General features: G+C 32.5%; 2 protein-coding genes, 1 long non-coding RNA gene, 3 other non-coding genes and 2 pseudogenes across 11 annotated transcripts; 3 read left to right on the top strand and 5 right to left on the bottom strand.

The window, feature by feature from the left end:
• Positions 1-237: 237 nt before the first annotated feature.
• Positions 238-605, bottom strand: AT3G02865. Its single transcript, NR_143894.1, has 3 exons — positions 533-605; positions 347-453; positions 238-267 (listed from the first exon to the last, which is right to left on the bottom strand). It is a non-coding gene; the product is annotated as an uncharacterized misc_RNA (transcript).
• A 145-nt stretch (positions 606-750) lies between these two features.
• On the bottom strand, positions 751-1,163 carry AT3G06005. The gene has a single exon (NR_143907.1). It is a non-coding gene; the product is annotated as an uncharacterized misc_RNA (transcript).
• On the bottom strand, positions 1,037-1,476 carry AT3G05995. Its single transcript, NR_141219.1, has one exon. It is a non-coding gene; the product is annotated as an other RNA (long non-coding RNA).
• Positions 1,353-6,738, top strand: AT3G30120 (annotated as a pseudogene). The gene is made up of 12 exons: positions 1,353-1,473; positions 1,936-2,097; positions 2,833-2,935; positions 3,022-3,088; positions 3,192-3,959; positions 4,030-4,100; positions 4,194-4,268; positions 4,390-5,352; positions 5,450-5,764; positions 5,841-6,005; positions 6,077-6,165; positions 6,249-6,738.
• Positions 6,739-9,964: 3,226 nt separating this feature from the next.
• Positions 9,965-11,736, top strand: AT3G30110 (annotated as a pseudogene). Its single transcript has one exon.
• Positions 10,630-10,746, top strand: MIR8183. Its single transcript, NR_141218.1, has one exon. It is a non-coding gene; the product is annotated as a microRNA ath-MIR8183 precursor (primary transcript).
• Positions 11,737-11,890: 154 nt separating the features above from the next.
• On the bottom strand, positions 11,891-13,264 carry AT3G29970 (B12D protein). Of its 3 annotated transcripts, none has more exons than NM_001339041.1 (3): positions 13,072-13,264; positions 12,378-12,466; positions 11,891-12,130 (listed from the first exon to the last, which is right to left on the bottom strand). In NM_001339041.1, exons 2-3 carry the CDS (start codon positions 12,443-12,445, stop codon positions 11,980-11,982), a joined length of 219 nt encoding a protein of 72 aa, NP_001327220.1. In that variant the 5' UTR covers positions 12,446-12,466; positions 13,072-13,264; the 3' UTR covers positions 11,891-11,979. The 3 variants fall into 3 exon arrangements, with proteins under 3 accessions (NP_001327220.1, NP_189632.1, NP_001327219.1); NM_113912.4 differs by having other exon boundaries at positions 13,139-13,264; NM_001339042.1 differs by lacking the exon at positions 13,072-13,264 and having other exon boundaries at positions 12,378-12,518.
• A 6,349-nt stretch (positions 13,265-19,613) lies between these two features.
• AT3G29830 (F-box/RNI-like superfamily protein) lies at positions 19,614-21,412 on the bottom strand (the record flags this gene model as incomplete). 2 transcript variants are annotated; one of them, NM_001339040.1, is made up of 3 exons in its annotated part: positions 19,614-19,878; positions 19,972-20,165; positions 20,480-21,412. In NM_001339040.1, 3 exons carry the CDS (start codon positions 21,410-21,412, stop codon positions 19,614-19,616), a joined length of 1,392 nt encoding a protein of 463 aa, NP_001326343.1. The 2 variants fall into 2 exon arrangements, with proteins under 2 accessions (NP_001326343.1, NP_189631.1); NM_113911.1 differs by having other exon boundaries at positions 19,614-19,901; positions 19,992-20,165.
• Between the last annotated feature and the right edge of the window lie 785 nt (positions 21,413-22,197).

Here is a 22,197-nt window from a genome sequence, read left to right as displayed (position 1 = left end):
CATCAACAAAAAGAGATGAACTAAAACAAAAAGAGAACTGAAACTGAAAAATAAATCCAAAACTGAAAATCTGAAACATAAACCAAATCCAAACTAATACTGAAACATAAACTAAATCTTTTGAACTAAAACTAAAGCTGAACCAAAAACCGAATTGAGCACCTCTAAAAAAAAGATTTCTTACATTCCTTGGATCTTCAAACATTACGTGAAGAATCATAACAAGCTTCTATATTGTTCTTCTGTACATGTACTAAGAATTTGTCTCTGTAACAAAACCAGAGAAAGATCAATCTTAAAACAATGTCTATTTGACTCAATTACCAAAAGGTTATAAGCTTCTAACCGGCAATTCTTCTGTTGTAACTTTCTTGCAAGCATGTGCTTCAGCCTATACTTTTTCTATCTTTCTTCTGCGTCTCTTGCTGTTTCTTCAATTTAGTGAACCTTCGACTGAATCATGGATGAGTAAACAACTTTTGGATGTAAATCGACGAGTCAAAGAGAATAAAGAACTTTTCCATGTTCGTACCTTGCCATTCTGTTGTTTTTCTCCTTAGGTCACAATTTTGTTTTGTTTCTCTCTTAAACTTTCATACTTTCACACATCCATAAGTTTACACACATTACACATACATATAGGAGATTTCTTCTACTCACCATACCCACTCTCTTAGACCTTAAACTTAGTCACTATTTAACCTTACTTCTAGACATTAGACTTAGGGATACAAGCAACCTTACACAACCTTACCTTAGCCACTAACAACCCCAACTACTCTACCTCAAGTACTTAGCTAGAATAAGCTACTTCTACGAATGGGTCACAACAAAACATACTTCACCACTTTGGGCCTAAACAACTTCATCAGCCCAATAAGATAAAACCTAAAAACCCACTTCACTTGTTGAATTTTCTTCTTCTTCTCACGTCTCTCTCTTACGTCGTCTTCTTCTTCTAGTTTCCAATCTTCTTGTTCTTCATCATTGTTGTTTCCTTCTCACTGATGTTCTTCTTCTTCTTTGCCGGATCAATCGGAGAGTTCAATCTCAACACATTCCCATACAACTTTTATATCCCAACCACGACGAGCTCCTGAAGCTCCAATGCCACGAGTAGCTGATAACAGAGGATCTCCATGAACTGGTCCATCAGATTCAGTACTTGACTAAAGCTCCTCGTCGGCGAAAAATGAGTCAGCCTTTTATCCTCCGCAAACCAAACGGACCAGGACCGCAACGCCCGCATTATTTTGGGCTTCCTTACATGGGCCCGTACCCGCCCCGCCACATCCCTAAACGGACCAGGCCCGCGGACTTGAGGCCCGATTGACACCATATATAAGTCTTCCTACGTGTAGTCTTCTTCAATTTGTCCGCTCTTTTTCCTTTTTTGCGTCTAGGTTTCTCTTCTTCTCCTCTGATTCCTCCAATTCTCGATTCCTCAATTTCTCGATCCTCCTTCTGCGATCTGTGAGTTTCTAGCATATCTCTGTCGAAATTATTTGGGGTTTCGGATTCTGGCTTTTGGTTGTGTGCGATGTGTGATCGTCTTTTCGTTTAATATGATCTCTGTTTCGATTTTGGTCTATAATCTTCTTAGATATTGATGGTTTTAGGGTTTTCTTACACAAACATCGTATCAAGACATATGTTTCAGTTGTATATTACTTTGGTTTTGTGAAACTTAGGTTTAATATCGTTTACAGAACCAAACTGCCACTTTGTTTTTGTTAGGGCATTATGAGGGCTTATAATTACTAGTTAATTGCAGTATTAACAACTCTAATGTAATTAGTTTGAGTGATGGATCTATATAGATTATATCTATGATTTTTGAATACTCTTTTGTCGTTTTCTTGTACTATATATTTATCTGTTTTGTGTTACCCTCTTGAGTGATTTCTCTAATCATTCTTTTGTTTGTTTGTTAAGGTTTATCGAAGGCGGTTCTTGGTCAAAGCCCATACATCTAATGGAGGGAAATACTAACTGGAAGCCTAATGAACAAGGCGGAGACCGCGCTGCTGCGAATAATTGTATTGATTGGAGATCACAACTTGAGCCTGAATTACGGCAAAAGGTTCTTTCAAAAATGTAAGCCATTCTTTCATGTTTCTTTTGTTGGACTCATTGTTCTTATTTGATTATTGACATTCATGAAAGAGAGATAGGAGGTTTTCTTGGTCATGCTTTCGATGTGATCCTTGTAGCTTCCACATGATAAAGATTGCAACAGTTAAAGCATAAGAGTTGTGCATAAATGTTTATTATAGTTGACAAAACCTAACTTCAACCTTTTGTACTTTAAGTTTTGCATATTCTTTTAACCTCATTAGCTGCATTTATGCTCTTCCTCACTAGAAGAATCTTGTTTTACTCTCGCTTCTATTGGTAATATTTGGCACATATGTACATTTGTTTCAGTATTTGTTCGCTAAACGTAGCGCCTTGTTGTATGGTTTCATGTGTATATAAGCGAAAGGGACTTGTAAAAAGCGACTCAAGGACTTGTTTTGTAGCTCTAGGTGAAAAGGGACTTGTAAAAAAGTGTAGCTCTGGTTTACTGTTGCCATCGTCTTTGATAGCTCTGATTTATTACGCGTCATGTATTTCAGAAACAATGAAACATATCTTCCATTACTAATAATTTTTTAACTAGCGAGTCTTGTGGGATAAAATAGAAGAGATTAAAAGTTTTGAGGAACCTGTCAGACAGAACATTAACTTCCTCTAGAGTATCAGTTGTATCCAAATTCTTCATAGTATTATTTTGTTTAGCCGATTATTATTCAAACTGTCACTGATATTTTTGTTCTCATCTATGTGTAGAGTTGAAAAGTTCAAGGAAAAGTTTCCTACAGATGAAGAATACAAGATTAACGACATTGCTTCCAAATTTGAAGAGAAGTTTTTTGACATAGCAACCGATAAGGTGCTAAAATACAAATTCTTTCTCCATCTATTAACTTCAGAATCTGAATTTGATATCTTACTCATTGTCTCCTTGCTATGTCTCAGAATGATTACCTTCGGAAACTCAGTGAAAAGCTGCATTATATACTGAGAACTTACACTCGAGTTCCAGGTAATAAGTTTTTGGTTTCAAAATTACACTATTTTAGCTTAATAACAAACAAATTACTTACTAACTTTTTTTTTTCGATGTCTTTATCTAAACTAAACATCAGCTTCTCAAGTAGTTATGAATCAAGCTCAATCTCTTCCCACCTCGTTGCCATATACGCAGACTACAACAAACCAACAATGGATACAGCAAAATACACAGAGAAATCTCAACATTCCTGTGTCATCTTCTTTGCCAAGTCAGGTACATGGTAGGCAACAGCTTCTTCCTCAGCAGCAACAGCCTCAACAGCCTCAAATGAATCAAATCCGCCATGGGAATCTACGACCTTCGCACATGCAGCAACAAGCTCAGCCACCGCAGCCGCAGCATCATCCGCAAAGTCTGTTGAAACAACCTATTCAACAGTCCTTTCCACAATCAAGTTCAAGCCAACAAAACTCTCAATCACTGCCAAGAAATCAGTTTCCGACACAACGGGTCAGTTCTAGTCATCAAAAACAGATGGTTCTGCCGTCCCAAAGACAAGAACAAGAGCAAGTCATTAATCAACTGATGAATGTTCCAACATCACGACCTAACAACAGAGACCAACAAGGAGCTTTTCGGGTATCATCGTCTCAGCAGAACAATACTGTTGGCTTACATGCAATGGCTCAACAGAAGAATAACCTCCAAAGTATGACTAGAGGTCAACAATCTCAACCAATGATGTCACAACAATACCGCCAGCAATATCCCATGCAGCAGCAGCAGCCTCAGAACAGAAACAATACCAATCTGTTTCAAGCAGCATATTCGTTGCGCCAAACACAAAACATAACAGATCAACAGAATCAGCCACAACAATTACAGAGAGCAAATCCATCTAGTATGTTTCCTCTCTTACTAACTTGTAGATGTGATATTGTTTTTAGTTCTAATAATGAATATCTTTGTAGCTTCTCAAGATTCTACGGGAAAGACGGTAAATGCCAATCCCGGGGACTGGCAGGAGGAGACCTATCAGAAGGTATCTTCACTTGCCTTGCTCTTCGCTTCTTAACATCACAATTAGGTTTTGATTTTGTTTTCAAACATCTCAACATTTTCCTGTTTCCTGCAGATTATAAAACTGAAAGAGATGCATTTTCCTGTTCTGAGTTTAATGCACAAAAGAATTGCGGAAAAATTGCGGCAGGTACTTCATTTTATAACCTAATTTTTTTGCTTCTGGAACAAGGATTTGTTCTAATGGTTTTCTTAAGCATTTGTTTTTCAATTTTGTGTTGTTTTTGGTTTAATAAACCTAATGTTTACAGACTGAATCTCTTCCGCCGCAACCGATGCAAGCTCAGTCGATTGAAAAGCTAAAGGCGGGAAAATTGTCAATGGAACACCTTATGTTTTTCTTAAGTGTTCAAAGGAGCAATGTATCAGAGAAACATAGAGACAAGTTTAGTCTATATGAGCACCACATATTGAAATTTACCAAGAGTCAGACCATGGTTCAGAGGTCAACGCAGCAACAACAAGGACAATTTCCTCCTTCTCAAACAGCAATGCAATCCCAAAGTCCTCAAGTCCATGTGTCACAGTCTCTTGATAAGGAGCAAATGAGATCACGGTTGATGCCAAGTTGCCAAAATGAGGCCTCGTCTTCGTTGCAGACAAGGCCTAGGTTGGAACCAAGAGATGAGAACAACATTATGGCTTCCTCAGGAAATGTCATGTTACCTTCTGCTAAACAGAATCCTCAGGCCGTAAACACAAATATCAGTCCGGTTCAGTCGTTGCAGCAGCAGAAGCGATTCCGTCACCGACAAATGCAACAACAACAACCACAACAAGGGAATCATCAGCATCAAATGCAGAGATCAAACCAGACAAATGAGATGAATGATGTGAGGATTAGGCAGAGGTTGCTTGAGAAACTAGTCTCATCGAGTCAGCTCCAGGTTCCAAAGCAAGTGTCTAAAGTTTCATCCCCTCAGATACAGAACCACTCTTCTCCTCAGTTAGTTGACCAGCAGATTCTTCCTGCGACGGTTAACAAAACCGGCACCCCATTGAAGTCTAGTGGCTCGCCTTTTGTTGCTCCAGCTCCATCTCCAGTTCCTGGAGATTCTGAAATGCCTATATCTGTTGAGTCTCCAGTTTCTGGTGTTGAAATAAACTCAACTTTAGATTCTTCTAGTAAACTGGGCACACAAGAAACTCCTCTGTTATCTGTTCCTCCGCCCGAGCCAATCACCGAGCGGCCTATTGATCGACTTATAAAAGCGGTAAGTAAAGAAATCATAAACTCTATAGCTTATCCAAGTTTACTTTCATTACCTTCTCCTATTTACTGACCTAATGTTTAATGTCTGTACTTTCTAGTTTCAAGCAGCATCACCAAAATCATTGGCAGAATCTGTAAGTGAGATTAGCTCGGTGATCAGTATGGTAGACAGGACTGCAGGATCGTTCCACCCTAGTGGAGGATCGAGAGATGGTTTAGGCGAGGATTTGAGTGAGAGGACAAGAAACTTTACGACACACGAAGAAACAAATCCGTCTAAGAGAATGAAGCGATCATTCAGCATTGTGTCGCGAGATATGTCATCACATATTGATAGTTATGAACAGTTCAGTAGCCTTGAATCTGAAGTTGATTCCACAGCATCATCTGGCTTGAAAGTTAACAATATTGCGGTAAGATCTACTCTGTTTTATCGAACTACGAAAGCAAATGAAACATCGAAATAAATTCTTTTTTTCAATCTTGTAGCCTGGTGATGCCATTTTGCAAGAAATCAAAGAAACAAATGGGAGACTTGTAGAGACAGTGGTGGAGATATGTGATGAAGATACTTCAGGAACAATAGTCACGTGTACTTATGCTCCTGTGGCTCTCAGTGTCACATTCAAAGATCATTACAAGTCTGGAAAAATCGTAAGTCTCTCCAAACTTCTTCTTTTTCCTCACTGTGCTCAGCTTTTTGATGTCTCCAATGTTTGATGCAGGCACAGATTCAACCTTTACGCTTACTAGTTCCTTTGGATTATCCGTATAGTTCCCCGATGGTTCTAGATGAAATCTCCTTTGACACTAGGTATGAAACTTTACATAGAAATCAAGTAACAACGGTTGGACTAAACATATATGATCTTAAGGATTTATATTCACATGTTTCAGTGTACACAAGTATGAGGATCTATCCGCGAGAACAAGATCAAGGTTCAGTTTGTCCATGAGGGAAATTTCAGAACCAGGGTCTCTGAAAGAAATAGCTCAAACGTGGACTGATTGTGTGAGAGCGACAATGGTTGAGTACGCAGAGAGACATGGTGGAGGCACTTTCAGCTCCAAGTATGGTGCTTGGGAAACGGTTCTACGAGCTTCATGAGGACTAATACTTCCTTTCTCACTCACCGTTCCAGATAAGGTCGTGAGATTTTGCACAGACGTGGATAGAAGTTTTTAGGTGGGAAACCTTATAGCCCAAGTTAGGTTTTCTTATTTCCTTTGAGATAGAATAAACATTTATTTGTATGATGTGGCTCATGGCTTCTTATTGTATATATTTTAACAAGAAATTATTCTATAATTGTTTCAAAACAGATTTAGGTTCCATTTATGGCATGAAATATTTAGGCATGAAACATATTCATGGCTCATGGCATTAAATATTTAAGTTCCATTTATAAAGCCCAAAAGGCTGGAATATATAAATATAAAAAATAGAATTATAGAAATTGAAGCTCAAGCCCATAAAACTAAATCATCCTTAATAATCGTCGAAGCAAAATTTTTAGATCTCATTAACCAGAAAATAAGAAAACTGAAATTAATATCTGATTTGGATTAGAGCTTGATCCTCTCTAAAAGATACGTCTCTAAAGTAACCTATTGATATACATAGCATGATTGGTTGAGCTATAGGAGATTTATAAAGCCACTAAAAAGTTACTGCCCCAAAATTGAAACAATCACAATATAGTTTTTCTATTTTCTCTCACATTCCAATTAATAATTTTTTAATTATTTTGGCTGTAAGTACAAGCTTTTCTACACCACAACTTTATGGTCTTTAGAAGGTCGGTACATTTTTTCTCTTTTTCCTTTCACTTTATTTTTTTATTTTCTTTACAAATATTACTATAGTTTATATATATATATATATATATATATATATATATATATATATATATATATATATATAGTTTATGGACAGAAATAGTAGGTAAACATTTACTTATGACATATATGCAACTCACATTATTTTTTAATATATATATATATATATTAAATTGATACTTGTGAATAATATTATATAACACATAAGAACAATTTACCAATAATATTTCTTTTTTGTTTTGCTTAAGAAAACATACTACCAAAATCTTATTCAACAATCAATTTATTTAGGTAATAATATTTTATTAATAAAATCTACATCTTAATTTTTACAGCAATAAGATCTACAGACCTATATCAAAAATTTTACAACGATATATCTATAGCTACAGACGAACCAATCACCTACATAATATATTTATTTTCCGACTTAAAAATTTGACATAAAAGATTTTAAATAAATAAAAAACAAGTCAACGTTTTGTTTGTGGTTGAATTTTAAGTTTATTGATAAAGATGAGAGTTTGTATACAAAAGCTATAGTGATCCAACCATTTTCTTTTAAAATATTTTTACTTATTTGGAATTTATTATAATTGTTTACTAAGGTTATATAATTCAAAAATATTTTTATAAAATTTAAAGACAAATATTAATACACGTTCAAATTTTTTAATATGGCATAAATTAAAAAGATTTTAGAGAATAAATCGTACTTTACTTTAATAGATAAATATGTATATATATATATATATTTATTTTTTTTTCCTTCTTTATTTCTTTAAATAGAAGCGAAGCAAATTAAAATGAGATAGAATTAGCGGAACTTAATTCAATTATATCCCATCTAACTTGGTTATTAATTTCAGGCTTCAGCTACAAGAAAATATAGTTTTTTTTTACCTAATTTTCTATCAAAGTTTTGGTAGGAGAAATTTTCTACTAAATTTTAACGATATTGCTACGAAATATACATTTCGTAGAAAATTCGAAGCAAAATTTCCTACGAAAATATTCGTCAAAAGTTTGTAGGGAATTTCCTATGAAAATCTTACAAAATATATCGTCGTAGGAAAAGTTGTACGAAATTCGTAAAAATGTCATGGGAAAAATTACAAAACATTCCCACCACGATTTGGATCTATAAGTTTCAAAATCTGGATTTAGGGACTAAGATTCTCACCATGATAACTTCACATCGTTGGTTTATAGATTCTATGTTATGGATATGGAATCAAAGATGTTAATTATGATAGTTTGACTTCTCGAAAAAAAAAGATGATCGTGATTGAGATTGTCTTTTGGTGTTATAATCTATTCAGATATTAAGATGTTTTTGGTCGTATGAATGTGTGTTACATACTTACATCTTTGTCCATATTCCTCTAATTTAATAATAAAATTGGCTGCTTGGGAAGGGCTAAATCATTATCTCATCTAAATATTTCTAAGTTTGGGTTCTAGGATATAAGATTAAAATTCTTTCTATCATGCAGATTTCTAAACACAAGGATAAGAAATGGACCAAAGGCCCTTAAACCTGCTCATGTGATCAATATCATCTGTTGCAGGTAATAGATTAGCTTCTCTTGTTACTTTATCCGTTTGATTGCTCTTATTAATCCATAGGTGATAGGTCTAGTTTGGTATGAGTTAAGATTTTAGAATAACTTGTTTTCTTTTTCAATTGTCATGAAACACTAGTTCTATTAAGAGTAACTTGTTTTCTTTCATTTTCAAGGCTGCAAATGAAACTCTTGAAAAAGAGTGAGAAGAGAGACTTGTTGTTGATATGTATAAACTCTTGCAATAGTATAACTCGAGCTTGTAATCTTAAGGTGATGAAGCTCATGAAAATATAAAGGCATGAGAGAATGAACGGACGGACATTGTTTCTGTGTTTATTCGATTTGTTCTTTAGATTAGGGTTATGATTTTAGACAATAGATTTTTTTTGTCTTATTTTAATTTTAGACATTCAAATTATTTGTTTTTTTAATAATTTGATTATATATATGATTTAGATTAATAATAATGATTTTTAACTGTTTCAATTTTAATATTCAAAATTAATATAATTATTGAAAACAAATTAATTAATTTGATTAATGTATTAAGTTCTTAGGAAAGTCGTAGGAAACTGGTAAAGTTTCTGATTGATTGTAGAAAAATGGTAGAAACCTATTTCCTTCGAAAATTCTGGTAGAAAATGGTCAAAAGTTTTTTCCATTTTCTTACAAAATTACTTACGACTTTTCTTAAGAAAATCTTATCAATTTCGATTTTTTACGGAACATTCCCTACAAACATTTTTCGTAGGAAAAATCTATTTCCTACAAAATTCTTACGATTTTGGTAGTAGGAAAAATGGTTTTTTCTTGTAGTAATAGGATCAACAACTTATTGAAGTAGGTTTGGTTTTTGGTTTGTTTTATTGAACCGACTCATTTATTATTATTATTATTTTCTAACCAACATAGAATGATTTGTTTTTTAAAGGGTGAATTTGGTGAATAGCCAATCTACATAAAGTTATTAAATATCTAACACTATAATATGCATAATTCATTGAGGAGCACATATGAGGTGTGAAAATACAACACACTCCTTCCTTCACCTTCTTCCCGGTTCTTGTCTTCTCCTCAATCCAATTATTTTTTCCAGAAAAAATAATTCTTTATCCCAATTCATTTTAATTACAAACACCTATTGATCTAAGATAACTAAACCCTAAGATACTATACGTGGAACCCAAACAAAAATCATTAAACGAAATGTTATCATCTCAAGTTTCAGTTTTCAATCCAAGAATTTTTTCCAGAAAAAATAATTCTTATATCTCAATCCATTCTAATTATAACAAACACATGTTGATCTAAAAAAACTAAACCCTAAGATACTATACATGGAACCCAAACAAAACTCATTAAACAAAATAAAATAATTTCAAGTTTCAGTTTTCAGAAATTTGAAAAAATGAAATCATCTCTGTGTCTTCTATATTAAGATTATTTTACATCTTAAATCCAAATTTTTTTAATTATTAAACTTTTCAATCATAATTAATACTTAATAGTACAATAGCAGTAGAATAGAATAGTACAATGGTGATGATAGCTTTGGTGACAATTTTCCGACGATAGTGGCTCCGGATACGATTTTCCGGTGATAGTGGCTTTAAAAGTAGTGGTGGTTGTGGTGGTAGTGGAGGAAAAGAAAAAGGAAGAGAGAAATAGTAGAATTGTATTTATTACATATAATACACACAATATCATCTTCTAGTTTTTGAAGTTATAGTTTCCAAATTATTAATATTTTTTTGTTATATTTGCAAATTTCCATTTTTTTTAAAACAAAACCAAGTTTTTGTATGGATTTTAGACATATAACCTAACCAAATTAACGAAATCGATGACGAAGACGACGAAGAGATTTCATGAGAAGTTAGGGTTTTAGTTGACGGAATTGTGGCGGGATCTACAATTCTTCTTCTTCTTCTTCTGAAAAGAAACCCAAAGATCCCTCCATAATTCCCTCCACTAAAACCCTAACTTCTACTTCCGCCGCTGCTCCAGCTCTCGATTCTGGATCTAACTTAGACAAGCCAATCATCCTCAAGCATAAGAAGAAAGAAGCTACTGATTCACCAGCGATGAAATCAGGGACGAAGCGAGCTAGTGAAGGAACTACCTCAAAGGATAACAAAAAGCCCTATTTTCAGAGATCATGGACTGAAGAAGATGAGATCTCTCTATTACAAGGTATGATTGATTTCAAAATCTGAGACAAGTACAAGTGCTTATGATGATATGAATGGTTTTTTCGATATCGCTAAGAAATATATAAGCTTTGATGTTAGTAAAATCCAAATTCGGTGATAAGATTAGAGGTTTGAAGAAGAAGTATTTTGGTATAAGGAAGAAGAAAGGTGTAGAACTGGATCATGAATTCATGATAAGAAATGTTTGGTATTGGCTAAGTCTATTTGGGGACTTGATGGTATTAGCTAAGTCTATTTGGGGACTTGATGGTATTGGTGTTGTTGAATCTGTTGTAGTTAAGGCTAATGGGAAGGAGAAGAAGGTGGAGTCTTTGAACCTTTGGTTAAAAAAGATAAGGAAGTAGTGAATTGGTTTGAGAAGTCGTTTTTAGTTCGGGTTGTTGCGAGTCTCGATGTGGATGAGTGTATTGTGAAGTGGAAATGGAGTAAGGTGTCTAAGACCATCTCCAATGGTTGCTTCTATTTTTTCTTCTAAATATAGAGAAAAAATTAGGGATCTCTATTTTCACTCCAATGGTTATTCAAAAATAGAGATCTCTATTTGTTAGAAGAAAAATAGAGGATAAAAAATAGAGATGTGTTGGAGTGAAATAGAGGCAAAAATAGAGTGTTGAGACAAAAATAGAAATGAGTTGGAGATACCCTAAGGAGAATAAGAAGAAGATTGAAGAGAAGATGAAGTTGGTGGAGGCTAAGGAACTTGAGTTGTTGTGGGAGAAGATAGATGTTTTGAGGGAGGTGGTTTCTGTGATTGCTGAAACTATCTAAGAAGAAGTAATTGGATTATTAGGTTTTTTGGTTCTTTAATAACGGGTTTAATGGAGATGTAATGCCTCTTTTGTTATTTATCTTAGGATTTATGTTTCTCATCTATGTATTTGGTCGATGGTTGTAATGAGCTTAAGACTTTGGTGTTTTTGAGACTCGGGACACAGGATTCAACTTTTTATTATTATTGAGAGATACATATAAACGAGGATCTGATAACAATTCATAATAAAATAAGATTTAGTTGTCCTCTTGAGAGAAGAAACGGTTGAGTGAAGGCATAACTTGAGGTTGACGGGTCCTTAGATACTTGCGAAAATTGTGTTGTGCATATTTTTCTCCTTCGTCTTTATTTTCTAGAATTCCCATTTTTCTATGCTCTTTATTTATTCTGTCAAATGTTTTAAATGTAAAAAAGCATTAGTAAAATATAGAAATACAAAAAAAATAGTTAATTTAGTCATAAGTTAGTTATATTTGGAAAACTATATAACCGACATATATTAGTAAAGTTTGAAAATATTTAAGAAAAATTGTTATCCCATTTTTGACAATGTAAATAAGCATCTTTCATGACATGTCCTAAGTTTTACTAAACCACATATTAAGAAAAAATAATAGATTTGATGAAGACTAACCTGCAGTCAGGGTTTAAGAATGCATTTCTTGTGAGTTGAAACACAACCATAGATGTCACAAATCCCATTGCTCCAAGAAGAGGGTACACCTAAATTGTTTCGTTTAATTTATATTAACATAAATTAAGGTATCGGTATTTTACTATTCTTATATATTTGATTATACTCTTTTTTTTATTCATCACACTTTTGAAATAACACATCAATGATCGGTTGTCCCAAAAAAGAAAACCTTACAAAAGTAATACAAGCAAATTCATCTAGTTCTAGAAAAATATGCTAATTTAACAATTCGGTCATAATATTAAAACAGTTGTAACTATTTTATTTGGGATTATTGTTGATTTTGCTATTTTTCATCAAAATTTTTTGAATTTCCCATTTTTACTATAATCTTACAAATATGTCATGTTTAACATTAAAATATACGTATTTAGGATTTTTTTGGTAAAAATATGTACTTTATATAAATATTAAACCCTAATAACAACCAAAACCGACTAAACCTAAACATAACGAATAAAACGCATGTTAAATCATATTTCTGTAATTTGAAAAAAGACAAAATCCATAAACTATTCAAAAAATGGCAAAATCCACAAATGCTATCCAGAAAAATGGCAAATCCATAACTGATTCATTTAATCTTCTGTTAAAACTAAACTAAGATAAAATTAATTTATTTATTTCTCACCTTAGTTATGATAACTGTTTTATCATAGAAAGTTTGCAATTCTTCATAAAAATAAAATTTTCCTAACCTCAGGTCTCACCCAACGCCCCATTTCAGTTGATCCTTTCTACTCTCTATATATAAAATCTTCAGGGTACTATTCAATATGAATTTTTTTTTCTTTTGGTTTTGTTATGTGTAAGAAAAGAGAATCAATACGTATATGGTATATATAGTGTAGAGATATGACATGCTGATAGAAAAGTCCATGCCCTCATAATTTGAAACTTAAAAACCCACGGACTTGTTCCTGTGGGCTGATCTTCTTGATTCTGCTTATTGGTTCAATATGTAATTTGTAACGTTAATTATAATTTGTTACTATTATATATTTTTATTTCTGTCTAGTAGAGGCTTTACCATATGTTACATACTCTTTCTCTCTTATTTTTTATTTTTGCTCAAGTACTATTTCCCTCTTATGGTGAGCTGTTTAATGAAGTAATAAATCTATTAAAAATATGCATATATATACAACATATTTAGCTTTGACGATAATTACAAAAATTATTGAGATAATCTGAGATTATTGCACCTTTGATGAAACCTCATTTATTTAATGTTGTTATACCTACGTAACTAGGATTCTACAGTATTTTAAAATATATTTATTTCTTTACATGTTTAATTGCTTTCAAAGTTTTTGATTTCTTACCGCTATCCTAAATCTGTGGGTGGTTCAGCCTTCTCAAATTTACATTTCTTCTGTTTGACGTATCATTTTATTCAAAATTTGACAAAGTCAATCAATATTTCCGTTGTTTTGAAATTCTATCAGCTTCAATCAAACCTTGGGGTGGGATGATACTATAACATTAATTTTGCTACAGTTATAGGCCTAGTCCAAATTGGTGGAGCAGAAGTCTGCGGATCATAAGTCCATTTGTTTTAAACAGAATTCTGATACAAAAAGCCCATTAAAAATGAAAAAATAAAATATAATAGATCCAAAATTATTTTTCGAGGATTAAACACTAAAAAATAGTAGAAATCTAATACAACATACTTACGGCCGGCTGAGAGGGTGTGCAAAGGGTGTTTTTGCACATAGTCCAGTATTTTTTAGTCAGATTTCTTTAAGAAACTAGGGTATAAGAAATTATACGAAAATGCCCAAATCTATACATATAGTATATATAGTATACGAGATAAATATATTTTTTAAAATGGCTACAGGATTCCACTTTTCTCTAAGCCGACCCTGATACTACTATACTATTATTTGTCAAGCATGAAGAACCATATATTTTCTCTATGGCGATTTCTCTAATCTGCATTAGAGACAAACGATCATCGATCCCCCTTTGATTAGCCCTCTAAACCCAAGTAGAGGATTACTCTAGCATGGTTAAGTAACTCATCAAAGGTTGCTTTGATAATACCATAAGAAAGAGATGAATAAGACTTAAATAGAGTTTAGAGATTACTTCTTTGAATGTAAAATATAAAAGGTAAGACTTCACCTTAGTAGATTTTAGACAAAACAAGAGAAAAATAGAGATTTGGTGTCTTTCCAGGCTTGGAGAGGTGTGGCGGCAGCTGGGAGGCTCACGGCAGCAGCTAGGTTCGCTTGTGATGAAGACAAGAAGAAAGCACACCAAGGAGTCAGTTTAGGGGTAAAAACGTCAATTTCGTTGATTGGGTAAGTGATTGGCCGAGTTCTGGACTTGTGGCAAGGTCAAGTGACATGTGGGAAGTGTGAGGGACTGCCCGGGTACGGGCCTTCATAACCGAGCTGACCTTGAGGCTCCAGAACGGTTGCTTCGCACTACAGCCAGTCTCGCATATGTCTTCATTCTCCGGGTCGTATTATTCCGAACACCTTTATAGATTTATTCGTTCCAAATAGAAGTAAATCTTGACTCTACTAAATTTCCATAAACACTGATATGTAAATTTGATGCACGTGGAGGTCTCCAACAAATGACAAAATTCTGAAGTACATAAATTGTCTTGAAACAAGAATTGTTCGTCTTTTCGTCTTTTTTACTCTAAAACTCTTAAAACTTTCTTGACTCCCAAAATACTTGTTTATCATCTCCTTAGCTCTAAAATGGCACCAAATTCTCCCTAAAACATAAAAAAAAACAATAGGTAAAACGGGTGAAATGACGTGTTATCACATTTCATCACTAACCAATTCTCATATATTATAAGTTTTTAAATTGAAACTGCAAATATATATGCTTAATTTTGTAAATGACTAATTGCAACTTTATTTGTATAATATAAATCATTAAATTATTTGAAATTAAAATTGTAAGCTTATTATAGATTAAAGCATATTTATTTATTTATATATAATTATGTTGAATTTTAAATGTTTAATGTACCTAGAAAATTTTGTTTTAACTTTTAACCTCTCCAGGTTGAAAGATAATTTTTTTTTATTGTTTTAAAACCCGTTCTGTTTAGAACAAATCATCGTTTCTAATTTCTTATAAGAAAACTAACTTTATTTCTTGGATTTGGCAACAAAAATAAATTATTTTTGGAATGCTTTTTAATATACGATATATTTACATTTTACGTAGAATTATATATATATATAACTTATTTATAAAGAATTAGATGTATTATATATATATATATATATATATATATGTAAATATATTTATGTAAGTTGTAATAAAAAACTAAAAAGTCGTTGACCAATAATTAGACCAGTTTGATCCACAGACCTCGAAGATAGTCCCATTTGATTTTCGAGTTGTGTTTAAAACCTATTATAAAGCCAAACATAAGTACTATGTAGTTTCTTCAGGCAATAATAATTCATAACAAATTTATAGAAGCATATACAGTAAAACCTCTATAAATTAATAATGTTGGGATTGCAAAATTTTATTAATTTAAAGAGGTATTAATTTATCAATAAATTAATATTTATTAATTTATAGAGAGATTTTCTTAATTAGGTAACTTTTTTAAAAAAATTATAAGATTTCTTTCATTATAGAAAATATCTTTCTTGAACCAGTTACAATTAGAAAAATTCTTTCTACTGCCGTTTTCATGATGCCCCTTTTCAATTCTACCCTTTTGTTTTATCCATTTTTATTTCTACCCTCTTTAAATTTTTAATGACCATTTTACCCTTATTTAGAAATTGTTTTAAGTTAACAAAATAAAATATTAATATTTTGTCGCCTAAAGTATTTCAAAAAAAATTTCCGGCCAAAACTTTCCCGCCAAAAAATTTCGAAAAAAAAATTCCCGCCAAATTTTGTTTTCAAAAATATTTTTCCCGCCAATTTGTTTTTTTGAAGGGAAATAGATTTACAAGGGATTTTAAAAGAGTTTTAAAATATTTACAAGAGATTTTAAAGGGGTTTTATAAGATTTACAAGGGATTTTAAAAGGGTGATTTACAAAGGATTTTAAAAGGTTTTTAAAAGATTTACAAGGAATTTTAAAGAGATTTAAAAGATTTACAAAGGTCATTTAAAGATTTTTAAAGAGTTTAAAATTGTTTTTAAAGGATTTTAAAATATTTAGAAGGGATTTTAAAAGGGTTTTACAATATTTACAAGGGATTTTAAAGGGCTTTAAAAGATTTACAAAAGATTTGTAAAGCTTTTTAAAGGGTTAAAAGTGTTTTGAAAGATTTACAAGGGATTTTAAAACCTTTTAAAATTACTTGTAAATTTTTTAAAACCCTTTTAAAATCTCTTGTAAATCTTTTAAAACTCTTTTAAAATCTCTTGTAAATCTTTTAAAACCCTTTTAAAATCCCTTGTAAATCTATTTGCCGCCAAAAAATATTTACAAGGATTTTTAAAATCTTTTTTTTTCTTGAGGAAAAATTTGGCGGAAAATGTTTTTTTTGGCGGGAAAAAAAATTTTGGCGCCAAAAAATTGGCGGAAAAAGTTCAGTTTTCAATTACATGTTTCTATTAAATGAGGTTAATTTGGTCATTTTGTTCAAGGGAAGGGGTATTTTTAAAAATGGACAACATAAAAGGATATTGTTGCAAAAGGGTAGTTAAAAAAAGGGTAGTTTTGCAAATCTCCCTTACAATTAAAACATTAGTAATAATGTCTAGAAAACAACACCAACAATTTTGATACAGTAAAATATGAGAACTGTAGTCAAACAAAAAAAAAATGAATTTTAGGCAAAAAAATATTATAAATATATTTTAAAGAATTTCTTACATATAATATATATATATATAGTTGATACATTTATACAATTATTAATTTATGATATTATGGAACCATATATTTACATAGGATTTTCAAAACAATTATTATCTTATTAATTTATCGATTTATGTCACTTTTTACATTGGTCCCAACTCGGCACCGAAAACATTCATTAATTTATAGAGATTATTAATTTATAGAATATTAATTTATAGAGGTTAGACTGTATTATCCCTATATTATATTATAATAAAACTATTCATAATATTAAATAGAATAAGGTTTATCCGTGCATGACATAGAATTTTAACTAGTTATAATGGAAAAGATACTTACCAATTAATTCTGTTTTGGTTTAAAATAAAATAAATAGAAGAAAAGATAAAATAAACTTACATTCTGTTATCCAAGTTAAGAAGAGGTGAAAAGATGAATGTGAAAAGTTAAAACAATAAATTAGGCATTGCAATCACCCTAATTTATTTCCATATTTCTAATTTACAAATAAAATAGGCTTTAAACTCACAATAATTAGCAGCTAACTGTAAGAACCGAGATCTCACAAACAATTTATTTAGGCAAGTAAGGAGAAAGTTTCGATCAAAAACTTTTCTATTGAGGTCGTCATTCGCATGGTATTCTGCTATTAAGGCATTGACTTCCTCTTTTAGGAAGCTCTTTTGAGATTCGAATTATGTTATAATGCAGATTTTAGATCTTTAATTATTATTTGGCTAGGACACAACCAACTTTATTTATATCAAAAGTTAATGCTGGTTTGCGAGTGTCCACATGTTAGAATTGTTGGTCTTTTTTGAGTTTGTAAGACCCAATTTTAGGAAATATGATGTTGCATGAGAAGAGATTAAAATAATTAATTTGATCATCTATATCTTTAAAGTGAACTTATCTACAGTTAAGCATGCTTGAGCTGAAGTGGTTGTTGTTACCATGCGAGCGAAGACAAAACATGAGGAAAGATCACATAGTGATTTGTAGGATCGGTAGATAACTCTTTAAAGCCTCAAGAAATAGTGAGCATGCCATCGAAAAAGGGTGGCACACAGACCGAGAAAAGACATGGGGTCCACCAAAGGTGGCGGTCGTAACATTACAAGATTGAAACACCCCAACTTCAGGAGATAGTGGTGTATGAAGAGAGTTTAGAGCGCTTTTAGGATTTGTGACCTATATGGAAGTAATTATCAGTACAAGTAAGGACAAAATACCGGAAAAGATCACTAGTGATATGTAGATCGGTAAACAAGTCTTTACATCTTCTAAAAGTAACGAATTGGCCATTAGAAGAAGGTGGACACATGTGTCGAGAGAGAACATTATCCACTAAAGGTGGCAGCCATAAAATCACTGGTGATATCAGAGCCAAACCCAAACGAGTGTAAAGACAAAAGGGTTGACTCGGTCGGGGGTGATGGTCTTCGTAAACAACTAGGATGATGTGATGTGTTAGTAAATAGATTGTAACAACCTAATATCAGCAAATATAGTGGTGCATGAAGATATCTTAAAATAATTCATTTGGATATCAATGTCATAATTGTTTTTTATATTTTCAATCATACATCATGAAAAAAGTTTCACAAATAAGCATGATTGACCAGAAGTGATTTCAAGATCAGTTAACAAACATTTAAGTGATTTTAGGTATTGTGCAAGGACAAACACAAAGAAAGATTACGTGGTGATTGCATAATTGGTAAACATGTTGTGAAAGACTAAAATATAGCAATTCAGCAGTAGGAAGCCGTTCCTCAAGAAAGGACATGGGACCCACAAAAATGGAGGTGAATTTCAATGTGGATAGACCAATTTGAGTTCACCTTCTTTAGACTCTTTTCTTTTGGGCAGCTTTGGCGTCTCCTTATTTTAAAAATTTATGTTCCAAATAAATATTTTTGCATACTTACCTTATTAGTTTATGCACATGTACATGCATTTAATGGAAAGTAATTAGATAGATTGAAGTGAAAAAATTAAGTAGAATTCAATCTAATTCTAGTACCAAAGAAACAAAAATATAAAACCTACTAAAATTAAAATCGAGTAGAAAAAAGAAAAGAACAAAGAAATAAAATGAAAAGATTCTTAATTATATTATCTTTTAACAATAATTTTTAACAGTAGATGATATCATAATGGTAATACTCAAATATTTAATATTGTTTTTGGTGTGCTGACAGAACCAAAACAAAGTCCTCGATATCCCGAGGCTCTTATTCATAAATAACAATCCAAGGTACCAAAAGTACCAACCTTATTGTCGATAAATCAAACTTGAAAACATCAACGAATGGGCTAAACCCCATAATTGAGAAGTCATGAAAAGGAACTTTTCAAGCGCTGTGCAAAATAACTTGTACTCGATTTGAAGTTTTTTGTAACATCGCGGCTCCATGATAGGCCCACTGCCTTGGCATTTCTTGCAACGGAGGCAAGTAAAGTTCAACTCTTTCCAATGCAAACCCATGCTCCGGCAGAACCAAATAGTTCAATAAATAGAACTCGTTCCAGCTATTACAAAAACCCCTAACCACAAGGATCTTGAGAGTCCTTCTCAAACACCTTGATGAGATGTTTTCCAGCCATAATGTATGTGAACTGGAGCCACCATGTGAAGCCATCTGGAGAAGATCAACATGAGTCTTAGTAATACTAATAATAATAATCATTTATATAGAGTAATGTGACTATTCAATATATTGTAATCTTACAGGGAAAGGTTTTAGACAAAGAAGCTGGAACGTGAGGGTCTCTAAGTTCGGGCAATGATCAAGAAGGAGCCTCATACCCGTAAACTCGTTCGGATGCATGAGGGTTTCTAGCACCAAATGTTGTGCTTGGACATCACGAAGCATATCAACCGGATCGTTACATTCTGAAATCACCTATCATAAGAAAATAAAACACACGCACACAAATGGTTCGATCAATTATATTATTTTGTGCAACAATTCAACCTAATAATTTAAGGGTGATATATCTACTTTACTTTAACAAAATGGACAGATCTCATTTACGTGTTCAAGATATTTATAATCCTCTAGGCCATAATTATATATTAGAAGATTACGCAAATATTTTGTTCTAGAAACTAACGTAAAATAGAGTAAAATCAGTCTCGATCCCGTTTAAATACTGGAAAAAACAAAATATGTAAAAATTTGTTTATATGGCAAAGAATTATTTGTTAAAAACATACCTCAAGGAGATAAGAGCAGACGGTCAAAGTCCTAGAAGATCGAAGATCATTAAGAAGATGGGAAAGAATATCTCCAGCTTCTTTAGGTGAATAGGTTGGTTCGTCATTTTCATGCTCTATAAAAAAATCTAAGTAAACCTCTTTCAACAATATCATATTCACTTTCTGAAAATCGAAGACGATGACATTTCCGGAGTACTTGAAGATTTCTATGTTAGGTAGGTTTAACAAACAATACATGGTAGGGATAATGCAGTTATCGATGATCAGTTCTCTGACTCTAATTTGCCCAGCTAACTTAACCTCATCAAGGTAACAAGAGATAATACTCAGACTCTCAAGCAAAGGAAACTTTGATAACAAAGATTCGATCTTTTCAAGTCTAAACCAACCAATAGAGAGCGTTCTTAGTCCTACGTTTGTGAATCTCGAAGGGTCAAACATGCATGCGTAAATCGTCAATGATTCGAGGGTTTGTAGACCGTAAATGAGTGCGGGCAATTCAATAACAAAGTCATCATTTCTCAACCCATCCCATGTGTTATCCCAAAAAGGGCTTGAGAAATCAAGAACTAACTTCTTTACTTGTCTAGAGATGGAAAACTCAATCAATGACTTGATCTCTACCTCGAAGCCCACCGGAAAACCGAGACAAATTTCAAAACTTTCGATAACCTTAATGGGAACTCTAGAGACCCAGTTGAGCATATACCGAACAAATGATACCCGTTTGGAGACATAGTCAAACACAGAGATGTCCACATACTCTGATTCCTTAAAGGAAATGTTCTTTGCTTCATAGCAAATATTCCTCCAACGCTTTGAGAGAATGCTCGTCTTTACATTATCCTTGAAGGACAAGAAAGAGAGGATCATAACTAGAACTACATCTGGTAGACTTGATATTCTGTCTCGTTGGTTGACTGAATCCATTCTCCTTGAATTCTTACCACTTGGAAATAACTGCGATAGAAGAAGAAAACAATTAGCGATGGACAAAATGAAAATGGACAATGAAATATACTCTTTTGTATCTATAATTTCTTAAGAAAAAATATGAAGCCATAAGCCATTGCAAAACCAAAAGCAACAAAGATGCTCAAAACATCTTTAAATAAAATGAGTTAGTGGGAAACAAAGCAGACATCAAAATATTTTACTTTATAGATTTAGCTCACACTTTTCTTCACCATTAGTAAAATATTTCTATGTTTTACTTAAATTATCTCAATACATGTTTAGTTCAGTTATGTTATTTTTTAATATAATGGTAATTTTTTTATCTTTCATTGTAAAAGTGTCATAGATTTTCCTAGAATCATGGTCGTTTTCTCCATCTAAACTTAATGGTAAATCATTTGATGAATCTGCCAACAAAATTTTGGCACTAACGTATCCTTCAAGGGTTTGTGGTTCTAGATGATATTCCTTTTATTTTGGGAATGACTATAATCCAAAATCACAAACTAGATAGGCTAATTTGGTATCATGCGAAATGTCAGAGATATATGGTTAAGCTACTGGTTAACTGAGATATGTTTGAGGAGGTAGAGTGGAGCCTGAGTTGTAGAGCTTTAAACGCTTAAGAATGGAAAACTAGAGCTCTTTCTAAACTCATACACTTTCTTTGGTAACTTGCATCGGGATCCGTAGCAGTTATTTCAAGTCTACAAAGACTTGAAATAAGTTGTGATATAACCTGTCAAAAGTATGGGGCA

Source organism: Arabidopsis thaliana, chromosome 3, assembly GCF_000001735.4.
Source record: "Arabidopsis thaliana chromosome 3, partial sequence".
Classification (NCBI taxonomy): Eukaryota; Viridiplantae; Streptophyta; class Magnoliopsida; order Brassicales; family Brassicaceae; genus Arabidopsis; species Arabidopsis thaliana.
The sequence above is the reverse complement of the archived record's forward strand: the minus strand, read 5'-3'. Positions and strand labels throughout refer to the sequence as shown.

Coding starts and splice junctions, on each gene's coding strand:
- AT3G29970 (NM_113912.4), bottom strand. CDS start 13,162: ATGGGGCGTTGGGTGAGACCTGAG. Junction 12,467..13,138: donor GGCGTTGGGTGAGACCTGAG/GTTAGGAAAATT, acceptor GAAACAATTTAG/GTGTACCCTCTTCTTGGAGC. Junction 12,131..12,377: donor TTCTTAAACCCTGACTGCAG/GTTAGTCTTCAT, acceptor AACATTTGACAG/AATAAATAAAGAGCATAGAA.